The sequence below is a fragment of the Lynx rufus genome, unplaced genomic scaffold, assembly GCF_022079265.1.
Source record: "Lynx rufus isolate CCGP_SWC_20201006 ecotype Redwood Valley unplaced genomic scaffold, mLynRuf1.p SCAF_9, whole genome shotgun sequence".
NCBI classification, from domain to species: domain Eukaryota; kingdom Metazoa; phylum Chordata; class Mammalia; order Carnivora; family Felidae; genus Lynx; species Lynx rufus.
Window position 1 is genome coordinate 107472074 of NW_025814897.1, and position 26461 is coordinate 107498534.

General features: G+C 37.8%; 2 protein-coding genes across 2 annotated transcripts in view; both read left to right on the top strand.

The window, feature by feature from the left end:
• The window catches only part of LOC124505276 (reticulon-3), a 61004-nt gene that overhangs the window by 7229 nt on the left and 27314 nt on the right, over positions 1 to 26461 (top strand). The gene's annotated exons all lie outside the window — the stretch shown is intronic.
• On the top strand, positions 15026 to 25008 carry LOC124505275 (reticulon-3-like). Its single transcript, XM_047071176.1, has 2 exons — positions 15026 to 18078; positions 22853 to 25008. Exons 1-2 carry the CDS (start codon positions 15765 to 15767, stop codon positions 23038 to 23040), a joined length of 2502 nt encoding a protein of 833 aa, XP_046927132.1. The 5' UTR covers positions 15026 to 15764; the 3' UTR covers positions 23041 to 25008.

Sequence of the window (26461 nt, forward strand, 5' to 3'; positions counted from 1 at the left end):
CACAATCTTACTATATTTATATAGTATATGATCTGACTTACTTTGTTTATTGTCTGTCTTCCACACTAGATGCGAGTTCCATCAGAGTAGAGATTTTTGCTGTTTTATTCACTGCTTTTTTTTTTAAATATTTATTTATTTAATTTTTTGAGAGAAAGAGAGGAGGGAGGGGCAGAGAGAGAGAGAGAATCCCAAGCAGGCTCTGTGCTGTCAGCACAGTGCCTGATGCAGGGCTCAATCTCACGAACCATGAGATCATGACCTGAGCCAAAATCAAGAGTCAGATGCTTAACCGACTGAGCCACCCAGGCGCCTCTTCACTGCTCTATTTCTTTTTTTTTTTTTTTTAACGTTTATTTATTTTTGAGACAGAGAGAGAGCATGAATGGGGGGAGGGTCAGAGAGAGAGGGAGACACAGAATCCAAAGCCGGGTCCAGGCTCCAAGCTGTTAGCCCAGAGCCTGACATGGGGCTTGAACTCATGAGCCATGAGATCATGACCTGAGCTGAAGTCGGACGCTTCACTGACTGAGCCACCCAGGTGCCCCATTCACTGCTCTATTTCTAATATCTGAGCAGGACCTGGTGCAAAGCAGGCCCTCAGATATTTTTGGATGAACAACTAATCATTTTTGTTAAGCAACTAAAACTAGTCCTTGGTTTATAATAGGTGTTTAATAAATATTTATGAAATGAATGGTTGGAGACATTTTATTCCCAGAAAAACAGGCATATAAACAAAGTAGTGCATAAGCTTTCACAGAGTTCATGAACTGCTATGAAATTGTTCATAAACCACAGATGAGGAATGTTTGGTTTTTGAAAATCAAATTAGGAGTTTTGTAAAAAACTTATTCCTGTGGAAATTGATACATTGACATAGGTGCTAAGAAGAGGGTTTTTATGTAAGCCCATAAAACTGTATCTGTAATAAATATATCTTGTGTTTAAGATTGGCTTCTTTACGTCTGGACTTGAGGTATTTTTCACTAATGGTTTTAATCCAGAAAAGTCTCTGTTTTGTAACCACCTGAATGCCACATTTTGGTGTGTTAGACTCCATTTCGAATAAGGACTCAGTGGTAGGCTAGTCTGATGTGTCAGGATTTTTAAATATGTTAAAATAAGTCTAATTTCCATCTCATTCCTAAAAAAAAATGAGATTTTGATTCACTACATTGATCTTGAATACTATTTGGAGAAGGGTAAGACGTTTCTAAAAGTAAATGTAGTGCTGTTTTAGAAATTGGGTCATTAAAATATTTGTAGCCAATTTCCTATTAACACCGTCCATTTAGTTTCTGTTAGACTTTCTAATTATGTTTCTTTTGCAACAAGAGTTCTGATTGTTCTTCTCTTGGATTATATATACATTTATTCCATAAATGTACAAAGAAACCCAACTCTTTTAGTGTTCTAATAAAAGACTTAAAGTAGGAAGTGCTTAGTGACTTGGTTTCCAGAGAGTACAGTGTGGAAGGATGGGGGAGAAGTACTACCTGGAGAAACCTGGCAAACTCCCTCAACCAAGGGATCAAGGTTAACATCTTCAGTGATAAGTCATATTGAGATAGTAGATACCCTTGATACGTTAGAAGGAGGACCCTTCACCTAAGTTGTAGTCTTCCCCAAAACCCAAAACTCCAGTCTAACCATGAGAAGAACATCTAAACATGAGACAAACCCAAATTGAGGGACATTCTGTAAAGTATCTGACAAATGCTCCCTCAAAACTGTCAAGACCATCAAAAGCAAGGAAAGTCTGAGAAATTGTCATAGTCTAAAAGAGACTAAGGAGACTTGATGACAAAATGTGATATGGTATCCTGGATGGGATTTTGGAACAGAAAAAGGGCTTTAGGGAAAAATTAATGAAATGTATCAGTGTTCATTAATTGTAACAAATGTACCACCATATTAAGATAACTTGTTAACAATGGGAGAAAGTGAGCACTGGATATAAAGCAATACTCTACTACCTTTGGGCCTTTTCTGTAAATCTAAAATTATTCTAAAATTAAAAGTTTGTTTTAAAGAAACCCTTAATCATGAAATCAGAATTGCTTTGGGAGAGGGAAGGAGGCCCACTTTCACTACTTCTCTTCAGTGATGCAGTAATAGAAAAAATATACGGGAAAAATGGAATAAATTTTGGGGAAAAAATTGGTCTGCTTATCCCTGGAATTCTGATTAGAATTCTGATAGGAGAGAGGGCATTATGATAACTCATAATGATGTGAGTTATCATCAGGAATTGTGGTCACGAGAAAGAATAGAAACCCTTTTCGAGGAGCCTACCTTTATAGGCAAACAGGAAAACTAAGTAATGAAAAGAATATTTAATTTTAACGTTAGAGAGAAAGATGTTTGAAAGAGCTGATGGATTTCTAATTTTCATTATATGAGTTTTAGATAAAGTTTCAAATACTACTTTTCCTTATGTATTGAAAGATGCCTTAATAACCGAACCTTGTTTCTCTGTGTAAAAATATAGTTTGTATTCTGCTGGTGTTGAAGGACAGCTGTCACTAAAATAAATAATTTGTTGGAATAATATTTTAATGGGGGTTAGAAAATTCAAACAGTGAGATTTATTTGGTTTATTTTCCCTCAATAATAAATCAAAACTGAAGTCTCATGTACAGTCCAAAGCACCTCTCTTCCTATTCCCTCTGCCCCCAACAGTATCTGGCACAGACTTGACACAGATTTGAAAACCTACTCTAGTGTGCCCTTTTGCTCTCTTTGCACCTGTTTTTCCACTTCTCACCCACTCAGTATGCTGCTAGGGAGAGAAGGGTTAAAAGGTAGGGGACAAGATCTTATTTTACTGGTCTGGTGAAGTTTTAAAACATAAACTTGACTAGTAAATTTTTAGGTAACTAGCATATAAGATAGGTAATCTGACTGGTGGATAGAATTGTATAAAAAGAAAGGCACAGACTTCCAGGAAAAGTGTGGATTTGAATACTGATTCTTGACACAAGCTTCAGGTTTTCATTTTTTTTTTTTTAAATCATAAGTGAGGTTTGTAACGATTTCATTTAATATGCATAGAAGTATTTAGTTCAGTGTCTATCAGCATTCAGGACTCAGTAAATGGAACAACCTGTTTTCAAAGTGGCATGATGTGTGTGTGTGTGTGTGTGTGTGTGTGTGTGTGTGTGGTAGTTTTGACAGTTGCAGATTAAAGTCTTACGAGGATTAAAAATCTAGTGGTGTGAAGACTAAAAAGATTATTCACTAAAATTTTATTGGAAGACCTGTTAGAGATCCCATTTGAGGTGTCCTTTTTCTCCTCTAAGGTTGCTTACCTGTTCCTTGTAAGGAGAGGGCAATTAGAAATTAGAAATTTAGAATTCTTGAAAAATGTATGTCTATAACAAAATTCAAGAAAAAAATACAAAGAAAATTAAAAACCAGTGAGTAGTACCATCCAGTTAACATTTTCATGTATATCTTTTCATATATGTATGAATATATGTATATATATGAATGGAATGTCATATATATAAGAATTTGTATGTTAAAATTTTCCATTAGGAGGGGATGTTAGGTAGAGGTAGATAGGCAAGTTCACAGGATCTGTTTTGGCAAATTGTTACTGGTTATCTGTGTTTTGTATCAGAGTAGATGTGATGCATAAGAATTTGTGTGTTAAAATTTTCCATAGGAGGGGGTGTTAGGTGGAGGTGGATGGGCAAATTCATAGGATCATTTTTGGCATTGGGCTTTTTCAGCATTTGGTTTTTGCTTATTCAAATTTAAACTCATCATCTGGTGGAGATTTAATGTTGAAGGTAAATGCATATAGGGATGAACCCATCTGGAAACATTAAAGAAACCTATAGAAATGCTTGCTTTAAAAAGAAGAGAGATGGGGTTCCTGGCTGGCTCAGTTGGAGGAGTGTACAACTCTTGATCTCAGGGTTGTGAGTTTGAGCCCCGCGTTGGGAGTAGAGATTACTAAAAAAAATAAATAACGGAAAACAGTTTTTCATTTGTAGTGGCAAATGTGGTGCTTTATCTTAAGATGATTAAAAAGCAATGAATTTTAAAAGTCTGGTCTTGAGTTACTGAATTACTGCTACTTGTCCACTAAACTGTCTTGGTGTTATGTTCTCCATATTTGTTGACTAAGTACTTACAGTATAGCTATAGCCCAGTCCTTTAAAGCAATCTCCCCCATTTTATTTCTAATGTTTGTAAAAACATGTTTATAATTGCAAGGAAAAAAGGAGGTAACAAGTAAAGGCCAGTATGTTTAGGGGCATTTGGGGGGAGGTTGCTTTTCCCATGCTATTTTTATTAACTTTTTTTCTGTATTTACTGAAAAGATAACTTATATGCTTTGGTTTGTTTGTTTTTTTTTAAAGGGCCAAAGGTTGTAGTTAGAAGCAAATCTCCCCCACCTCAAACCTTAAAGTCCCTTTTGCTAGTCCCCTTTGTTGCCAGTTAACAAACGGGGGCATATGTATATATCTCTGCCCTTTGCTTTTTCATCAACTGTATCAACATACATAGCTGTGCCTTTCTTCTTTTTCATAGCAGCAAGTATTCCATTGTTTGGATGTAACTAGTTTCCTGTTGGTGGTCATTTTGATTATTCCTAATATTTATGACCACTGCTTTTATAAATATTCTTATAAACATGTTTTTATACTCTGTGACAATATTTTATGTTATATTCCTAGAAGTATAACTGGCCAAATTCAAAAGAATGCTGATGGTTGGTGGGGATAGTACATGCATTTAAAATTCTGATAAATGTTGCCAAATTTAGAGGAGTATAATTTTAGAAGGTGGAAGGTTTCTCATGTAGTCCTATTTGCCTAGTGGATTATTTGTGATTTTTTTTAACGTAATCAGGGTCCACTTTGTTTATTTGCCAAGTATATAACTTTAAATGCTCATATTAGTGACTAACTCTTCAAATGCAGTTGAAAATAGTTAAAAGGAAATATCAATTAGTACTAAGATTCTTATTTTTTCTTTCCCAAAAAGACTTGCAGGGGAGTATCATCTTTCTTGAGGTTATATTTGTTTTAAAATGCTAGGGGTTCCTCTTTTCGTTCTCTGAGGGTGAGAATATTTGATCCAAAAAATTAAATTAACTTTTAGAAATGCATCTTGAAAATGAAATAAGGTTTTGCTGCCAGGTGAGTGAAAACAGTAAATGGAAGTAAAGATTTGAGTTTTCCCATCTTGCTCAAACCCAATGAAATTATGATGCTTGGCCAAAAAAAAAAAAAAAAAAAAGGAGAGTTGAAGTTAAAATTCCTGTGTGAGGTTGTCAAATTCTCACGCTGTATATTTTCTTTCAGATTCCTTTGTTTCTTCCTCTTCCTCTCAGCCTGTATCTCTATTTTCGACCTCACAAGGCAAGTCTGTCATTTTTTTGTGTGCATTTATAAAAGAAAAATGTTGAGAAAGAGGCTGTAACTGGGGATATGAGGCACAAGTTTTCTATTGCTCCCAAATCCCTTGAGATAAAATCTGTAAACCAATTCTTCATATTTAGCAGTTTGCATTGGATTTCCTGTAAAGGTTAATAGATTAAGGCTAGGTAGGTGGACTCTTTTAACAGAGCAAAAGCTTTAGGTATAGTTTTGAGCATTTCTTAAAGGTTATAAACTCAGCCACAGAATTTAGAGCAGACAGAATTGTGGCTCAGAAAACAACTCACTGCAGGATGCATTTAACTTACTGATTTGCAGTTATGTAACTGGTTTAGAGAGGTAGTAGATTTGGAAAGACAGTATAAAAGTGTGCTTCCGCTGAACTGCTAATCCATCAACCTAGCTAGAGTACTTTAGTGTGAATTTATCTGAGATTTGTCCCAAGAGCTAGGCTCGTACCAAATTGCCTAGGGACATTGAACAAGTCAGTTGACTTTTTGAAAAGCAAGGCTTGTTTTCTAGGGATTGTGGGGTTGCTTGTTTGTTTAATTTCCCAGCCAGTGAAGAAGGGAATTGGAGTGTGATAGCTGTATGTGGGGGTAGCACTACCAAGAATCTGCAAGGGAGAGCACATTTGCACTGATAATAAAGTACAGTTTCATTTCTGTGGTTGTACTTGACCTAAAATATAGGTCAATGGAAAACGCTTATTTTAAAAAAAGGTAATTAAACTCACTAGATAGGTCTGAGAAGCCCTGTGCAAACAGATTATTGTCCCTGCTGGAATTGTCCCATCTGTAGATGCAAAGTGTGACTGCTGGTTTGGTAGGAAGACTTTGACCTTATAAGAATAAAAATATAATGGGATAAAGTGAACAAGTATATTTTTTCAGGGGTTTAATCTGCTTCTTAGAAAGCATGGTAAATAATTTATTGCTTTTAATTCAGACTGATAATATTAGATCCCCCCCCAGCCCCTTTGTAATGTGTCTCATTGTGTGAATTTGGGTATCTTGGGGTCAAATCATGACCTCTAAAATTAAGCATTTATATGGGCCACCTGGGTGGCTCAGTCGGTTGAGCGTCCGACTTTAGCTCAGGTCATGATCTCACAGCTTGTGAGTTCGAGCCCCGCATCAGGTTCTGTGCTGACAGCTCAGAGCCTGGAGCCTGCTTCAGATTCTGTGCCTCCCTCTCTCTCTGCCCCAACCCACTCACATTATGTCTCTGTTTCTTTCAAAAATAAATAAACATTAAACAAAATTTTTTTAATTAAGCATTTATATTAAAAGATAGATATTTTGTGAATACTAGAAAATAACTGAAATCTACAAAGAGAGTCAACATCTGGAGCCCAACCAAATGATATTTTTAATTTTTTTTCTTTATGAGAAATTTAATAATTTAGGCAAGTAGGTGTTACATGTATTCTACTCTGGAAGATAAACTGGTAAAAATATCATAGTGTAAATGGAACAAATCATTACATTCTCTCTGTTGTAAATATTTGAGATCTTTTAAAAATAAATTCTTCATGCTTATAACTTTTAGTCACTTTTTTCAAAAAGGGGATAATTGATATCCTGATATCGTAAATAGTGTAACAGTGTAAGCCAAGCACAACATCCCTAACATATGGAATGTTGACAAGATAAGTGTCATAGCTTCAAAAATTATTTTAGGTCCTGTTAGGAAAAATACACATACATTCAAGTAGAATGGAGGTAAATAAAGGATTTTGTTAATTAAAAACTAAGGTTTAAGTAGACTTCAGTGGCATAGTGAGTTTGTAAAAGAAAATAGATTTGCCATTTTTCCTTCTTGCTTATAGCTATTTTGACCAGTGCAGATTTAGGATAATGTTATTGTTAAAAAGGGTATCATAAAGTGGCAGTTTTGGGGTTTTTTTTTAAGCTTATTTACTTATTTTGAGGGGGGTGGGGAGTAGCAGAGAGAGAATCCCAAGCAGACTTGTGCTGTCAGCACAGAGCCCAACACAGAGCTTGATCCCACAAAATCAAGAGTCAGACACTTAGCCAACTGAGCCTCCCAGGTGCCCAGTAGAGTAACAGTTTAAAAAGCTGTACCCCTGAAGGTCCCAGGAACGGAGGCTCAGCAGACTGAGCCACCCAGGCACCCCTCCATTTCTTTTTAAATAAACTGTACTCCTGAGTTGGTCCTTTGTAGTCTTCTTCTTATTGATTCCCTTTTTCTCATCAATACAGTCTAGCCTGTATTAGTACTAACATTTTTCTCTTGCAAAAACAAACCAAAAAAAAAACAAAAAAAACAAAAAAAACAAAAAAAAACACGTAATGGAAAAGTAACCCAATTGGTGCTCTACTTCATTGTCAAGTCTAGAGATCAGCCTGTTGTTTGAGGAAACACCTTGGCAAGTAATTAGGTATATTCTAGAATAGCCAAAAACGGTAGCTTCTAGAATGCCTTAATAAAAATGAGGAAAGAGGATGTTGATGTCCTTGATTAACTGGCTTAAAAACCCTGGGGAGAATAGCTGAGACCAGTCTGGCCCAACGCAGGACTTTCAGAGTGACTGCTGCTACCACCAGGAACCTTGAGGGGCACCTGGGTGGCTCAGCTGGTTAAGTGTCCAACTTCAGCTCAGGTCATGATCTCATGGTTTTGTGAGTTTGAGCCCCACAATGGGCTCTGTGCTGACAGCTCAGAGCCTGGAGCCTGCTTTGGATTCTCTGTCTCTCTGTCTGTCTCTGTCTCTCTCTGTCTCTCTCTCTCTCTCTGTCCCTCCTCTGCTCATGGCTCTCTGTCTCTCTCTCAAAAGAAATAAATCATTTAAAAAACAAAAAAAAGAGGAACCTTAAGTCCATCACTGGCATCAACCCAACTAACTAATCTGTCTCTGGCTTCCATAGCCCTTGACCATTTATTTAGTCTTGGAGAATTGTGTCTCACTTTTATGTATCTAAACCATATTAAGCAATATGTAGCAGTTATTGAGTAGGACGTTTTCATATTTAAGAATGACATCTTCAGTCCTAAAATAGTTATCATTATTGGCCTTCAGGGCTATCCCATTTACAAAAAACTGCCATTAATTTGGACTGAATAAAGGAAGGACAGAAAATAAAATTATATAATATTTATAAAATTATATAATGTTTATAAAATTGTACTACTTTGAAGTATACAGCTATTTAAATTAGCAAAGTAGGGGCGCCTGGGTGGCGCAGTCGGTTGAGCGTCCGGCTTCAGCCAGGTCATGATCTCGCGGTCCGTGAGTTCGAGCCCCGCGTCGGGCTCTGGGCTGATGGCTCAGAGCCTGGGGCCTGTTTCAGATTCTGTGTCTCCCTCTCTCTCTGACCCTCCCCCGTTCATGCTCTGTCTCTCTCTGTCCCAAAAATAAATAAATGTTGAAAAAAAAATTAAAAAAAAAATAATAATAAATTAGCAAAGTAAACTTTTTGACAGCTATTAAATACATTTGTAATGACAATAGAATACTCCATTTCTTCTTATTTATTTATTTTTTTAAGTTTATTTATTTACTTGGGGGGGAGGGGCAGAGAGAGAGGGAGAGATAGAATCTGAAGCAGCCTCTGCACTGTCAGCACAAAGCCTGATGTGGGGCTCGAGCTCACAAACCAAGCGAGATCATGACCTGAGCCGAAACCAAGAGTCACACGCTCAGCTGACTGAGCCACCTAGGCACCCCTCCGTTTCTTTTTAAATAAACTGTACTCCTGAGTTCGTCCTTTGTAGTCTTTTTCTTATTGATTCCTTTTTTCTCATCAAGCAGAATTTAATTTCAGCCTAATCCCTGAGTATTTCAAAATAGGGGAATACATTTTCATGGTGTTTTCCTGAGTGTAAAATAAGGATACCAACAGAGGTATAGACGTAGGATGTGGCTCATTTTTATTGAGCTTTTACCTTGTTCAATACTTGATGAGAACCATCTCATTTACTCCTCACAGCCAGTTTTATGGAGGAAAAGGCACTACTAGCTCTTTTACCAGATGAGAACACTGGGTTTAAAATGGTGCAATAACTTGCTCAAGATCACAGAGTGACAGATGGAGAACTCCCAAGTCCATGCCCATAAACACTGCCTATGGTAAAGTATATTAGTCGTAGTTTAGGGTTTGCGGATATTTTTTAGAGGTGTCATTTTCAGGTTGATGTTACAGTCATGAGAGCAGGGGAAGAGGCAGAAATTACTATTTGAACCATATTACCGCTGTTAGTGATATAATTTAGTATCATTGGGGATATGTGCTCCCTCCGTCAGCACAAAATCAAACTGAAATTTGGTTTCTACTTTTGAAACCTTTGATAAGAGTGGAGGCTGGAAAATACTCTGGTTTTCTTTAGAAAACATGGAAGAAAAGTAGGTGAAAATAAGATGGGAAAGAGAGGAACCACCTACCCTGGAGAGCTGGGAGCACATTTGCAGTAATGAACATTTGCATTCAATTTGAGTAATGCAGTAGGCATCTGGAATAGGAAGTTAAACACTGAACTTTGGGGCAAGTGTTGAGGGAAGAAATTTGCCAGTTACAGCCTTTTTTTTAACAAAACCAAAACATTTTTCTTTGTACAAAAGAGACTTTTTGTTTAGAATCTAGCTTGGCTGCAAAGTGTCTGCTGGCTAACTTCCTATTTTGATGCTGTGGCTGAAAGTTGCTGATACTGTTTTGCACGAGAATTTGTCTTTTCCTGTTTTGTGCACATGAGAAAATTCAAGTGTAGGAAAACCTATACCTGAATATTTCAAGCCTCCTTTGTATGAATATGCATAGTATTTCTTCACTGATGTGTATGGTTTTCCATGTTCCAGCTATCCTTTTACTTAAAAGTAATAAATTTCCTTAGTGAGGGCGAGGGGGTGGGGGGAGTAACCAGACAGTAACTATAATGATTCTAAGCTATTCACTCTTTTTAGGAAGAACTCTGATGACATTATTGTTTACTTGTTTCCTAGATCACAATGTTTTCAGTAGTTAAGTTACCAACACCTAAATACAAATACTAAATCTTTTTTGAAAAGGCAGTTTGGGGAATAAAAGTAAAGAGGAGCTGTTTTGAAGGATAAACAACACATGAAGGGCCTTTTTCAATTCCAGTGCATTTACTTGGTGTGAACCCAGTGCTTACTTGGAAGTTGATTTTTCATTCTGCCATTTTTAACTCCCCTCCTTGTTCTGTGAGGTAAAATACTGTAGGCATAGGAGAGAGGAACTTCTTCCAGAACTCCCACACCAAAGTCTCTAGTCAAATGGAGCTTTTGCCTTATTCAGCCAAATTTTCGAGTTCCTATACTTTGAAATTAGTAGGTAGAAGCATTTAAAGCAGGCACAAAGGACCACCCTTGCCCCACTGATGTGTAAGCTGTGCTTCTGGACGAGGACCATCCAGGGGCAAGAGTGAGAGAGAAGTGTCAGGCTCATCTCCTGTGGGATTTTTACAGGATGGGAGTTGTAAAGTGCAGACAGGCTGTGGGTTTCAAACCAGGTTCATTACCTAGGACACTTGTAATGCAGATTGTATCCATCTCAGGAAATGCTGAGTAAGTCAGAGATCACACATGAAGGACTAGCAGTTCTAAAATTTGAAAGCGATTGCCAAAGATGGTGTCAAACCGTGTTTTTGGGCCAGGTGGTTGTACTGTTCAGCTAGTTGCACATTGAACTAAAATGTACTTTGACCTTGATGGTGGTAAAATGGGAAAAGTTCTGTTTTCTTTCAACATTGGCTTCAAATTTTTTCGGTATTGGGCTGTCTTAAATGTCTTTACCTACACAGAACCTAGCATGATTCTTGGAATGCCGCAGGCATTTGTTGAGCAATAACTGATTGAGAAGTTGCCTCACTCAGATTTTTGAAATACATCAAAGCTCCTTAGTAATTACTTCCTTTTATTTGAGAATGGTAGGAGGGAAAGTGTCTAAAACTCTGAGTTTTCTCTGTGTTACATACTCTCCCCTATCAAAAAGGCATATGATATGGAGTCTGTATGTCAGGAGAATTTTTTCCGAGAATGTGGAGGTGTTAGGGGATGTTTACCGAGGGTTTATTAAGTGCCGGATGTGTTCTCAGCTCTTCTCACATATTAACTCATTGAACCTTCACAGCAGTTCTCAAGTAAGGTGCTTTAGTATCCCCATTTTTTTAGATGAGAGTAAGCAACTTGCCAAGACCATGCGATTAGTAAATGTGATAAAATGATTTTGCATCTTTTAATAGGAATTTGTGGTCTGGGAGAGGTCTAGAAATTTAGACTATGACTGCCAACTTAATTTCCTAGTCTTTTTCAGGTAGTACACTCAAATGGAGACCTCTAAATATTTAGAGCTTAAGAAGATATGGGTAAGCAAAGAACTCAGTACTGGATAAATTTGGGAACATTCTCATGATCATCATGGGCTTATGATATTTTTCACTTAACATACATAATTCCCTTTTTAACAAAGCTGTTAAGTGTATAACCCCTTTGTTAATAGCCCCTTATTTTTAACTAATTAGAACTCTTGAAAATGAATATGCACGTTAAATCCTATAATAGAAAATAAATGAGCAAATATTCGCAATGAGGAAAATTTTTTTGACAGACAGTGGTTTTGAGTAATGTTGTAAGTCTTGTAATACACGTGAAGGGTTGGATCTTCTGAAAAAGGAAAGGGAGTGGACATTTCCTGAAATGTAAGAGGATCCCAAGTTATTCTATCAGGCAGTTTTATAGTATATAGTATTTTAAAAACTAACAAGCTTCAAACTCCCTGGCGTTTCCTGCTGTTTTGCAGGCTTGGACAACACCAGTGACTATTAAGTGCCATACTCACTAATTGGAAGAGTCCTTGCTTATGGGAGCTGTTCTAAAAAAAGGCTTAGTAGATGCTGGTCTTCATTCTGTTTAATTTTTTCATGCCTTTATAAACTCTTTACTTCCAGCCCAGTTTTTTCCATTGTCTTGGTACAAGTCAGCTGTGTCCAAGTTTGTTAGGGTTTCAACTAGCCAAAAAACTTCTTTTCATTTGCTGAGATTCTAAACATGATAATTAAAGCACAGGTGAGGGTCTAACTTACTTTGCTACGTGTGGGAAAGCCTGATTGCTGATGCCGAGAGCTAGCGCCTGTGTCACAGCCTCTGCGCGATTACTGCGTTGAGCTCTTTCTCTTTGCCCCCCCAAGGCTAACCTCCCAGAAAGCACTCTCCACCCCATATGTTAAGTCACAGAATTACTAGGAACACAACTAAAGTTATTTTTGTGTGCATAAGAGTGACGTCATATGAGTCTTAATTAAAGAATATTGGAAGTTTATTTATTGCAGGACTTGCTGGTATTCTGAGAACGATTTCTAATGTAATCTTCTAGCTTCACCTCAGATTATTGTATATTTAACTTGAAACTTTTAGAATATTGAGTTCAAAGAAGATAAACAAGGCTTGGAAAACTGACAAGTGTGTGTCCTGACAAAGCATGTTAGAACAGTTCCAACATGCTTTTTCCCACTAATGTGCACATTCTCTGATTACCAATCAGTGTAGGTTGCTTTCTTTTTCATTTCTTCAAGCCCACTACCACCACATCATCATTTTACTTGTTGATTTTGCTTACTGTCTATCTCCCACTCTGTGCTGTGAGCACCACAAAGGCAAGGATTTTTTTTGTTTTGTTCACTGCTTTTAATCTAGTTTCTTTTCTTTTTTGTTTTTTGTTTTTTTTTTGCTTTAATGTTTGTTTCTTTTGAGAGAGAGCACGTGCATGAGCGGGGGAGAGGGAGAGAGAATCCCAAGCAGACTCCAAGCTATCGGAGCCACTCTATACGACACAGGGCTCAATCCCAGGAACTGTGAGATCATGACCTGAGCTGACATCAAGAGCCAGACACTTAACTGACAGAGCCACCCAGGAGCCTCTTAGTCTAGTTAAAGCAGTGTCTGGCACATGATAGGTACTTAGTAAATATTTGTGGAATTATTACTAATTCTTTTTGTCCATTTTTGTCTAGAAGATGGTTGGTCTGAGTAATCTGATAGTGCAGTCTCTATAAATCATGTAAGTTGAGCATTCCCTGTAAGGTGGATTCAGTTTTGATCATGTCAAAGTTCCACTCATGTTTGAAGGGAGGGGTTCCCAAACAGTTTTACCTAATCCAGATTTCATCCATTGAGCATTGAACTGGTAGAAACAGTAACCAGTAAGTTCAATAACAATACGTAGCTCAGATCATGGAATGTTTCTGATTTAAGTGTAGCCTATAAATGAACTACTAAAAATGTAGTTCTTTAAATTGCAGGGTTTTGAACCTTTTTTTTTTAATGTTAATTTTTTGAGAGAGAGTGATCAGGGAGGGGCGGGGGGCAGGGGGAAGAGGATCCAAAGCAGGCTCTGTGCTGACAGCAGCGAGCCCAACACGGGGCTTGAACTCAACCAACTGTGAGATCATGACCTGAGCCAAAGTCAGATGCTCAACTGAGTCACCCAGAGGTCCCAGGTTTTGAACCTTTTAACCTATAATGCTGAGCTTCATTTATATTGTTCCCTTAATTTGGTCTTGTTGAGTACTATATAATATTATATCATAGTATATAATGATAGATGCAAACCATCTCTGTCTACTACATTAGAAGTAAATGTGCATTCACCTTCAAATATTTTCTCTCTCACTAGTACAGTCTGTACCACCAAACTTTATTATTCCTCAGTTTACAAAGACTTTTTCCTCAATACCCAGATTCCAGTTAAACTATTTTAAAAGGTCAGATCCTATTACATGAAATTTCAGTGATGCATTGATGTGGAGGAACTTTATCATCTGGCATTTGGAAACATTTTTATAATAGTGGAATTTTATTTATTGCAGTAAGATATTTAATTTTCTTTTCAATCTTATATTTTGAATAAAGTTACAATTTTGCTTTCGTCAAGTATTCAGCTCCTCACATGAAAAAAAAAATACAAGCTGAATGAAAGTAATCCCAAAGGTTTTTCTTTTTCACATCTTCACAATTACTCATTCACACTCAAGGTGTTGCTGTCCTGGACCTGCTTAGCTCTCATCTGACCAAACTGAATCTTTGATTCACTCATTTGGAACTATTTATTTAAGACCTACTTTTGTTCCAGCTGCAGAGGTAACAACATGCACGAAAGACAGCACCTGCCCTTGGGATGGTTGTTTTGATCTTTTCTCAAGTAAAAACTTGCTAGATTGGAAAGTTGGAAAACAATGTGATAAATCACTGGCTACTGTGGTATTAAGAACTGATAAGACTTAATGTATTACTTTCAGAAGGATATTTTCTGTTTTAAAAGGATTTCTGGAGTTAATTCTTCCTAACCAAAAGACAAACCTCACTGATTCACACAGTTCAGTGTTGGTTAAATTGGCAAGTTGATGTAAGAGATTTTGCAGTCAGCCATCCTTTTCATACTCTTTAGTTTAAAATCATTGAGACCATCTGGGGCTCTTGGGTGCTCAGTTAATTGTCCAACTTAGGCTCAGGTCACGATCACAGTTTGTGAGTTTGAGTCCCACGTAGGGCTGTGTGCTGATAGCTCAGAACCTAGAGCCTGCTTCAGATTCTGTAGTCTCCCTCTCTCTGTCCCTCCCCTGCTCACGTTCTCCCTCTCTCTCTGTCTCTCGGTCTCTCTCGGTCCCTCTCTCAACAGTAAATAAACATTAAAAAAAAATTTTTTTTTTTAAAGGAGGCCATCTGTACCTGAGGCCAATCTTCCCTAGGATAGAATACAATAATTCTAGTCTGATTCTTAGACCTGGGAGGAATCTGCTATGTCTCCTCAGAATCAAAAGAACTGTAGTCGCTTTTTTTTTTTTCCATCTCAAATTGTTGGACTGTAACAGTGGATTTGTAGAAGCTGTGTGTACTGAAATATGCAGCTTACAGATGAGAGCATATCAGTGCTTCATAATAGTGAGTTGTTTTATATGGATTACATTGAGTAGCTCTACCAAAAAAACAAAGAAAGGAACCTTCCCAGACTTTCCAATCTTTTTATACTTCTTTATGCTTTACGTTTACAATGGAAAAAGTAGACTGAAAAATATGTCATGAAATTTTGTCATTTGCAATTTGTAGCATGATACAGCTTTTCTGTTTGACTGTTGGCAATTTTATGCATGTTTTATAGGATTACTGTTGGTCCTTGTTTTGTTACATATTTACGTGTGTTGTGTGCGTGTATGTGTATATGTATATATACATCCTGTGTGTATATATATGTAACTTGAAAAATGAAAAGCATGCTGCTTGGCCTGAGTAGTTAATGTGTAATTGTGCCTGGTAAACAAACTTTTCTCTTTCAAATTCTGACCATAGAGGGATTGAGCTCTCTTTGCTCTGGTGAGCCACCTTCAGAAATTATGACTTCCTCTTTTTCATCTTCTGAAATGCATAACAATGACCTTACAATACTACACGGAGAAAAAAGCAAAGTGTCAGGCAGCCAGCCTATTTTAGCCAAAGAAGGAAAAGACTCCTTGGCTCTCCTAGATGTGAAAAAGATGGAAAAGCCTCAAGAGACCAGTAGAGACCTAGCATACTCCCCAGATTCTGTGGCAGAAGGAGTTCAGTGTACCCGTCCTTTCATTCCGGCCAATTTCCCAGATCGTCCTGCTTTTCTCTCAGAGGAAATGAGTCTACTGGAACAGCAAATAAATAAAGATCAAGAGTCCAAGAACCCAAATGAGGTACCAAGTACAGACGGTAAAACTGAATTGGATGCTGATGACAAGTTCACTTTGCTGACAGCTCAGAAACCACTGACCCAGCAGTCTAAGGCAGAAGGCATTTGTAAATATTCCTTGTCCCCATCTGAAGTTTCAGGAGGTGGTATTATTGAAAAGGATTCCCCTGAGTCACCATTTGAAGTAATTATTGACAAAGAAGCATTTGACAAAGAATTTAAAGATGTATATAAGGAGAGCACAAATGATTTTGGTAGCTGGGCAATGAACACTGATAAAGAAACATCTGCAGACATTTTAGAGTCTAATGACAAAGTATTTCCACTGAGAAGTAAAGAGGCAGGGCGTTACCCAACCTCTGCATTGCTCACTAGACAGTTTTCACACACAACTGCAGCACTGGAAGAAGTGTCTAGATGTGTGAATGATATGCATAACTTCACTAATGAAATACTGACTTGGGATTTGGTTCCCCAAGCAAAAGAAGAGAGCTGTAAGTCTGACTACATCACAAAAACCACAGGACTTGACATGAGTGAATATAAATCAGAAATCCCAGTTGTAAATCTTAAAACTAACACTCACCAGAAAATTCCTATACGTTCTATTAATGGGAACACTCCCATCACTAAATCAGCAGGTGATCGGGCACAGGAATCCCTCCCACAAGAAAATGCTAACATTGACAAACCTGTACCGGATTGTCTCAATTCCACAAAGGAAGTCAATATCAAAGGTGTGGGAGGCCATGCGCAGAAACAAGATAACACAGTTGCAGAGTTCCCTGGGTCTCCATTTGACAAAGGTGTCTCTCGGGGTTCTGGAGTGGCCACCGTGAAAGTGGTTTTACCTGATGGCCACCTGAAAGATGAAATGAACTGGCAGAGCGCTGTGTTAGGAGAAGCGACAGAAGCTGATAGTTCTGGTGAGTCTGATGACACAGTAATAGAGGACATCACAACCAGTGTTTCATTTGAAGGTAAAAAAATTCAGGCTGAAAAACCTGTTTCCATTCCAAGTGCTATTGTAAAAAGAGATGAAAGAGAAATCGAAGAGGCTTTCAATTGCAATAGGGAAAACAAAACATGTGAAACCTTTGAAGGGCCAGTCAGTGACCCTGAGGCAGCACACGTTCAGCCTGATATTCCCGAAAGGAGTCCAGTGGGTGAGGCGGCATGTTCACAAGTACGTGATCTGAAGATCATGTCAGAAGATGTGCAGCAGTCAGGTAGTATGAGTGAAGCTGCTGCTGAAAAACATGTTGCAACTGAGAACCCAAAGCATCCTTCAGCTGTATCTCCAGGTGTTCTTCATGAGACAGAATTCTCACTAAATGTGACAACCTCTGCCTATTTGGAGTCATTACATGAAAAAAATGTTGAAGATGTAGATGATTCTTCCCCAGAGGACCTGATAGCAGCCTTTACAGAAACCAGAGAGAAAGGAATCATAGGTAAAGGTGAAGGGAATGCCTTTGACGCAACATCAGAGAAGACTAGGGACTTTAAAACAAGTCTTGCTGTGGAAGTCTTGCATGAAAGTGAGTCAGGTGGTTCTGAAATTAAAGACCGAAGAAGCGAACCCATGGAACAAAGCAAAGAAACAAATGGAAGTGAGATTCTGGGTGTTTTCCCTGCCCGAGGTACTCCAGTGGCATCTCTTGACTTAGAACAGGAAGAGCTCACAATCAAAGCCCTTAAAGAATTGAGTGAAAGGAGGACTGAGAAGTCAGCTTCTGTACAGGGTGATGTAGAATCTCCTCCTGAAGAAACACTCGAGCACACTTTCACATGTGCTCCAGAATCCTCTTGGCTTCAGAGAGCGTATGATGTCCTAGAACACACAGAAGTTAACACTGGATCTGATCTTGGGATTTCCAAGAAGCCCACAATTGTCACAGAAACTACTAGGGTAGATATTATACCGAGCCTTAGTAAGACTGAAGTGGTAAACAAGCAAGTCCTAGCAAGACTTCTGACGGACTTCTCAGGTAATCATTTACATTAGAAATACTGCATGTGATTACTTCTGCTGTGATTGATTATTTAATAGAATGCCATTTTTCTAAGTCTCTGATTTTATATCACCAAAATTATGGCCAGAATAAAAACACATTGTATAGTGGAGAAAGGTAAATTTTTTTCATGGTTGCTTGATTTGGTTTTCTTCTACAAATATTTCCCAAATCAGAACACTTGTTAAATTAATATTCTCCTTAAAACATTGTTTTATGCTCCAATTGTTTCAAGGTTCTCCTTTCCCTATAGGTTGGCCCTAGGGCAGTTGGCTGCATTTAAGGATGTCATTAGGCATATATTTATTTACAAAGCTTATTTTTTTTTAAATAATTTTTAAAACTTTTTTATTTTAGAGAGAGAACAAGCACAAGCAGGGGAGAGGGGCAGAGGGAGGGAGGGAGGAGAGAGAGAGAGAGAGAGAGAGAGAGAATCCCAAGGAGGCCCCACACTCAGCACAGAGCCTGATGCAGGGCTTGATCCCATACTCTGTGATCATGACCTGAACTGAAATCAAGAGCCAGTTACTCAACCAACTGAGCCACTCAGGCACCCCCAAAGCTTATTTTTAAATCTCCATAACAGTTGCACTGCTTAGCACTTGGGTTTTTTGCTGTGGGCCTTGTGAAACCTATTTAGCAATCAAAGATAAAGGAATTCCTGCTGGGAATGACAGCAAATGAAACTTTTAATTAATTTGATCTTATACTACAGAGATTTTATGTTCTGAAAGTAGGTAACCAGTATTATATTGTAGTACTGTTTTGTGAGTATTGCTCAAGAGAAGTCATGCATTCTTCTACTTTGGACCTTATTTAATATTGTTCAGGCCAACAGTTATTTGGTACTAGAAGCCCTTCCCATTGTCTCTGTTTACTTGATTACTTTTCTCACACTCAGCCTTCAGTTAAGTTACTTCAAATGCTATCTGTTCCGGGGTCTTAGAAGATGTAAGAAAAAAAGGATATTCCAAGCCTTCCAAAAGGTACCCCCAACTTCTGATCTAAGATCTATACTTACTATATGGTCACTCTTAGGTGCTTTATAGGGATCTGTGGTTGTCCAAACTTCTTTGACAATAGATCCCTTTTTTCAAATGAAATCATACATAGAGTTACAATATTTAAAAAGATTTTTTTGTTAGGATAAACTTATAAATGTGATTATACTATTTTCTTTTATCCTCTTCTTCTTCTGTAAAGGTTTTGTTATGCACAGAATGGACAGGAAGCCCAGCCCTTAGCAGCCACTTTCCTATCCTGGTGGCAGCCAGAACCTGCTCAGCTCTTCTTGCTGGGGTGCCTCTCGTGAGGAGTGAAACACACCTCTCAGATCTTGTCTTGCACTGATTTGATGTGCTTGGTGGGGTGCTCATGCCAGCAGTGCTTTGGCTTGCTCAAGTTCTTGGTCACCTTGGGGCCCTTGTTGAGACCCATGACCATGGGGTCTGCAGAGACGTGGTTGCTGCTCTTCAGTGGCTGCTGAAGTGGAAGGGCACCATTTCCTTTATATTTCCTTTCTGAAGACCACAGGTGGTTTACTTAGTCTTTCTAAATTTTAATCGTTAATATAGAGATAATTGTGCTTACCTTATATTAATAATGTAGGGATTAATTGTGGAAATGCAGGTAATGCAGTGCCTAGCATATAGTAAATACCGCATAGTACAAGACCTAGCATGTGGTAGGTACCGGGTAATTAATTGTTAGTGAATGAATTGATCAGTATCAGTGAAAACATTGAGACTGTTTCACAAACTAAAAAATTTGAAGTGACTGCTAAGGATAGCTGTTATCCTCTAGTGATTGAAGATTGCTGAGCTTGGATTAAGGAGTGAATTCTCATTGTTGCTTTACAACATCTAGAAGTGTGGCTTTGAACAATGAAGTTATGTCACCTTTTGGGGCCTTAGTTTCCTTATCTATAATGCGAGAATGTTGAAGATTATCTTCAGTATCATTTTAATAATACTCTCTGACTGTAGGGGCCCCTGGGTGTCTCCATCAGTTGAGCATCTGACTCTTGATTTCAGCTCGGGTCGTGATCCCAGGGTCGTGGGATTGAGCCCTGCACTCAGTGCAGAGCCCGCTTAAGATTCTGTTTCTCTAAAATATAAAAATAATATTCTCTGACTCTAGATTTCCTCATGAGTTGTTATTGTAATTCTTATAGGTTCTTTTGTGTGATGAGGCATATGGGAATTAGGCTACAAGAATTTTGGTGTCTAATTTTGGCACATTCCTGCTTTAGCATGACCTTAGCTCATCTAACTGGTTCAACATCTTCCTTTGTTAATATGGCTATAATTATTTTGCCATCCTTTATAGTGTTGTAGTAAATAACAAACTGTGTAAATACTAATTATTACTAGTTCTTAACTGAGTTGTTTAATCTATTGTGAGAGGTGAAAAGGGCCGTGGAAGTTTAGGATATTTGTCACTGGCTAAATTCTGTGATTAGTAGATATATTTAGATGCTAATTAAAAACCAATATAATTAGATCAAGACGCTAAAAAGTCTTCCTTTGCAGGCTTCAAAACAGAAAACCTTTTTATTTTTTTCTTTTTTTTTAAGTTGATTTATTTTGAGAAAGAGAGAGCAGGGGAGGGGAGAGAGGGAGAGAGGGAGAAAGAGACTCTGAAGCGGGTTCTGTGGTGCAGAGCAGTGGGGCTCAATCCCATGACCCTGGGATCATAACCTGAGCTGAAATGAAGAGTCAGATGCTCAACCAACTGAGCCACTCAGACGCTCCCAGAAAATCTTTTTAAATTGTCTTACTTTATGAATAAATCTTTAAAATGTAACTACTTCAGCAAAATACATCAGTCTCTAGTTCTAAGTAGTCCATCTGAATTGCCTTCCTTTTAAAGTTAAACCAGTTCGGGACACCTGGGTGGCTCAGTCACTTGAATGTCCAACTCTTGATTTCAGCTCCAGTCATGATCCCAGGGTCATGGGATCAAGCCCCGCGTTGGTCTCATTGTGGAGCCTGCTTACGATTTTCTCTCTCTCTCTCTCTCTCTCTCTGCCCCTCTTCCCTTCTCATGCTCTCTCTCTCTCTCTAAAATAAAAAAATTTAAAAAGATAAACCAATTCTGTAATTATGTTCTGCCTGAAACTGTGAGGGGAAAATAGGCAAAAGAAAAGTATTAACGGTTTTTTATTTTTCTTTTGCTGTTTTATGATACATTGGGTATAAACTCCTAATGAAGCCTAATTTCATTCCCTTTATGATAACATTAGAGTCTAATAACTGTGATATGAGCTATGATATAACTAATTGGGGAAAATTTAAATCCCTGCTCATACACCTAATTGAGTGAAGACCGTTTTTTGGATTTTAGTATCCAGATTGGCAAGAATGCAAGGAAATAGGCAGGTATATATTTTGGTGATAGGTGTGTGTAAGTTGTTACAACTTTTTTGGAAGACATTTTGGTAATATGTAACAAAGACCTAGAATTGAGCTAGCAATTATGTTTCTAGGAACTTATTCTAAGGGGAAGAAATTGTACATGCAAAAACAATTACAAAGATGTTTTTTGTAGTGCTGTTCAGAATATTGGCAGGTATCTCAGTGTCTTAACAATTAGAGATTGGTAGAATATGTTATGACCTATCTGTGCAGTCAAGTATGCAGCCACTGAAGTTGTTGCAGGTTTTTTTTAAGAAATGGAAAAATATAGGAAAGTACAAAAAGACATACACTCACATTTCTATATGTAGAATTAACTTCTGTTAATTAACATTACTGTTAATGGTCATGATCGCCTCCAAACCAAGGAACCCTTTGATTACCACCTGTCCCACTTACTCCCTTCTTCCCTTCTCTGGAGGCAACCACCATCATGGACCTGATAAATGCTTTCAGTTTACTTTAAATGTATGTGTATGTAGTATTGGTTTGTGTTTTTAAACTTTTATTAATATTACCATCTTTGATATCCAACTTGTTTCATTCGACATTAGGGTTTTTTAACTCCTTCCATACTGAAATATATATAATTTCAAAGAAATGAATAATTTATTCATTTTGACAGCTGTGTAGTAATCCTTTTTATCTGTGTTATTTCCCTTTTGATTAGTATTTGGGCTATTTTCCATTTTTTACTCTTAAAGACAGTGCTGAAGTTAACATCTTTGTACTTGTCTGGTTTTACACATATACAAGTATTTCTCTAGGGTCAGAGTGCCGCTGCTCATCAATTTAACTTCTAGGTATGTGCATTATTTTTCTAGTTCTTGTCAGTTTGCCATCAGAGCTGGAGTTTCTGCTGGTATGTGAAAATGTTCATAATTTACTTTTTTAAAGATTTTATTTATTTTTTTACATGATCTCTACACCCAATGTGGGGCTTGAACTTAACCCTGAGACCAAGAGTTGTATGCTCTACTGACTGAGCCAGCCAGGTGCCTCAAATGTTCATAATTTATTAATAAAAATTGTATTATTGAATACCTTTGTAGAGTTTTTGTTATAGGATGGAATGATTACAGTAGAAAAGCACAAGTTAGAAAACAAGATATTCAGAATAATGATTAAAAGTGAATCTATATTGGGTGCCTCGTTGGCTCAGAAGAGGATGCAACTCTTGATCTCAGGAGGATAATGAGTTCAAGCCCCATGTTGGGTGTAGAAATTACTTAAATAAACAAAACTTTAAAAAGATTTTTAAAAATCTGTATACCCACACACGTGAAACTGAAGTAAATTTTTAAAAAATAACATCACAATGGTTTTTCTTGCAGTATGGCCAAGTAGGCTTTTACTGGAACTGATCTTTCTGCATATAACTATATATTCTGGACAAAATTGGAAGGAAAAAAAAGATCTGAAGGCCCTGGAAAATGAACAAAAGCAGGCAGATTCTGAAAAGGGACTGACACTTCCAAGAAGAGAAAACATGGAATGTGTTCTCCATGTTTACTGCTGTTAGCCAGATGACAGGCTGAAGTTGACACTCAGCAGATTGGCTAATAAAGCTTTCATAGAAAACTTACGAGAGGACAGAATTTGGGTCAGCCACAGCCATTCAACCACTGAAAAGTAAGAGAAGGAAGAATCCTGGAGAGGAAAGATCCAGAGAGTGAGAGCCTAAAATTCTGTGTACATACTCTCTGTATACACCTCCATTTAATCCTTGAACTACACACATACTTGGAAGACTACAAGCAGCTCAGCTCTAGAAAAAAGAAGTGAACTAAGATTGGAGATGGTGCCCAAGAGGCAAGAGCTTGCAGTTTGATGCACCCAATTAGGTGCATACTGAAACAAGTATCAGCACTCTCCAGAGGAATATAACGGAGTCCAGAGGCTGTACAACGTAATATTCACCGTGTCCAAGATATAATGCAAAACTACACATTTTAAAAGCTGAGAATATATGACCCGGTCTGAAGAAAAGGACAATGAACAACTACTAACTTCATTTGTTGGAATTTGGAAACCGGGGTTTTAAGGCAGCTATTATTATGAAATAGAGAAAAATACAAGAGCCGAGTGGAGGTTTTAGAACTGTAAAATACAGCTGCTGAAATCAAAATTCACTGAGTAGCCTTAACAGCAAAATGGAGATCACAAAGGGAAAGAGTCAGTGAAGTTGGTAACAGATGAACAGAAAGTTACCCAACCTGAAGAACAGAAAGAAAAATATATTACTGAGCTTCGGATACCTTTGGGAAATTATTATAAGATCCAACTCATATAATTGGAAGTTTCAGAAGGAAAGGACAATGAGAGACAGAAGTGAGAATATATATGAAGACAAAATAGCAAAAGAATGCCTCATTAAACACACACACACACACACATTTACTGATTAAAGAAGCTTTAGCGGAAACATTAAGATAAGAAAAGAACCATACCTTTGTACATGTGTCGGGTTCCCATGACCACCTTCAGGCTCAATGATTTGCTCGAAGGACTCAGGATTGAGAAGCTGTTATACGTACAGTTAAGAGTTCATTGCAGCAAAAGGACATAGATTAGAATTGGCAAAGGAGAAAGGCACATGGGATGAAGTCCAGGAGAAACCAGGTGCAAGCTTCCTGGTGGCCAGAGGAGTCACACAGGGATGCCCTTAATTTTCCCATCAGTGATATGACAGCATGTGCAGTGTTGCCAATAAGGGAAGCTATACTCAGTGCTTGGTGTCCAGAATGCCATGCAGTGCCCACATGGCTGACCCTAGCTACTCAGACCCCCAGAGTAAAACCAGATGTTTGCCATACATCATATTGTTAGAATAAACTCACCTGGTCACACTAGTACAGCATGGCTCAAGTGCTCAGGCGTGCAAAAAAACACCAGCCAGAGTAGTCCAAGGGCTCAGAGTTCATCTCCTAGGAGCCAGCCAAGGACCAGTCCTGAAGACTGACCTTTCTTTGGCATGTACAGGGTTTGAGCATTTGAGGCCTACTTAGTTAACCCTTTCTTTTACAGTATTATAGTCAAATTACTAAAGCCAAAGATGAGAATATCTTAAAAGTAACTATAGAGCAATGAATGACATATAAAAGGGAATGGCAGTTATAATTAGAGCTAGCTTCTTACCAGAAACCACAAATGCTAGAAGACTGAAATAACATCTTTCAAAGTGTCAAACAGGGAAAAAAACGTCGACCCAGATTTCTCTATTCAGCAAAAATACTCTGCAAGAATGAAGGCAAAATAAAGACTAAATTATTAGATAAAAGAAAACTAAGAATTTGTCACTAGAAGATCTGCACTATAAGAAACACTAAAGGAAATCCTTCAGATTAGAGTTGATACCAGATAGAAACTCAGACCTCCAGGAAGGAATAAAGAGCATTAGAAATGCTAAATACCTGAAAAAAATACTAAAGGCTTAATTTTTCAGGGTGCCTGGCTGGCTCAGTCAATAGAGCATGCAGCTCTTGATCTTAGGGTCGTGAGTTCAAGCCCCACATTGGGCGTAGAGCTTACTTAAAAAAAAAGTTTTTCCTCTAATTTAAAATATATAGGACTTGGGGTGCCTGGGTGGCTCAGTCAGGCGTCCAACTTCAGCTCAGGTCATGATCTCACAGTTTGTGAGTTCGAGCCCCGTGTCAGGCTCTGTGCTGACAGCTTAGAGCCTTGAGCCTGCTTCGAATTCTGTGTCTCCCTCCCTCTCTGCTCCTCTCCCCCTCTCATGCTCTGTCTCTCTCCTTCAAAAATAAGTAACATTTAAAAAAAATTTTAAGTATATAGAATTCTTCAAAGCAGAAATTATTATGTGTGTGGAGATTGTAATGTTATTCGTATAACAACTTATAACAAAATATATGAACTTGTATAGCAAGAATTTCTACATCTTTTTGAAGTGTAAGTATTAATTTTAAGTAGACTGAAAAGTCAAAATTGTGTATTATATACTTGGAAACAACCACTAAGATGATAATACAAAGACATAGCTGAAAAGCCCATAGATCAAATCTTCAAATAATTAAAGAGAGGGCAAAAAAAGAAAAAAGAGGAAATGGTGATAAAATGGGAGACTTAATGCAACCATACCAATATGTTTAGTGGACTACACACTACGATCAGTAGAATGGCAGACTACATAAAGCTGCTAGACCCATCTATATGCTGACTATGAAAGCTGCACATTAAAGACACAGGTAGGTAAAAAGTAAACAGATGGAAACGTATATACCAAAAAATATATAAATGAATACCATGCAAAATTTAAGCATAAGACAACAAAGGGTATTACCAGAAATGAAAAGTGACATGTTGTCATGATAAAAGGTATCAAGAAATCTTCGGTCATAAATGTGTATGTACCTAATAACAGCTTCAAAATACTTAAAGCAAAAATTTCAGACTTAAGAGAAATAGGCAATTCTGTAATCATAATTGGAGTTTTTTGGTTTTTTTTAAGTTTATTTTGAGAGCTCACACGTGTGATCAGTGGAGGGGCAGAGAGAGAGGGAGAGAGAATCTCAAGCAGGCACTGCTGTCATCACGGAGCCTAGTGTGAGACTTAGTCTCATGAACCGTGAGATCATGGCCTGAGCCAAAATCAAGAATCAGATGCTTACCTGACTGAGCCACCCAGGCACCCCTGGAAGATTTAATACCTCTTTCTCAGCAATTGATAGACCAACCTGCACACACCTATGCGCACACACACAGACCTGAGTGCTGCAGTCAACCACTTTGACCTAGATGATATTTATAGAACGCTGTACCCTGCAATGGCAGGATACACAGTCTTTTGCAAGTGGACAAGAAATAAATTTGCCAATGTAGACAATATGCTAGGCCATAAAAAAACCCAGTGAACTTAAAAGATGAAAAGCATACAAAATATATTCTAAGACCATAATGAAATTAAATCTTAAATGAAAATAAGA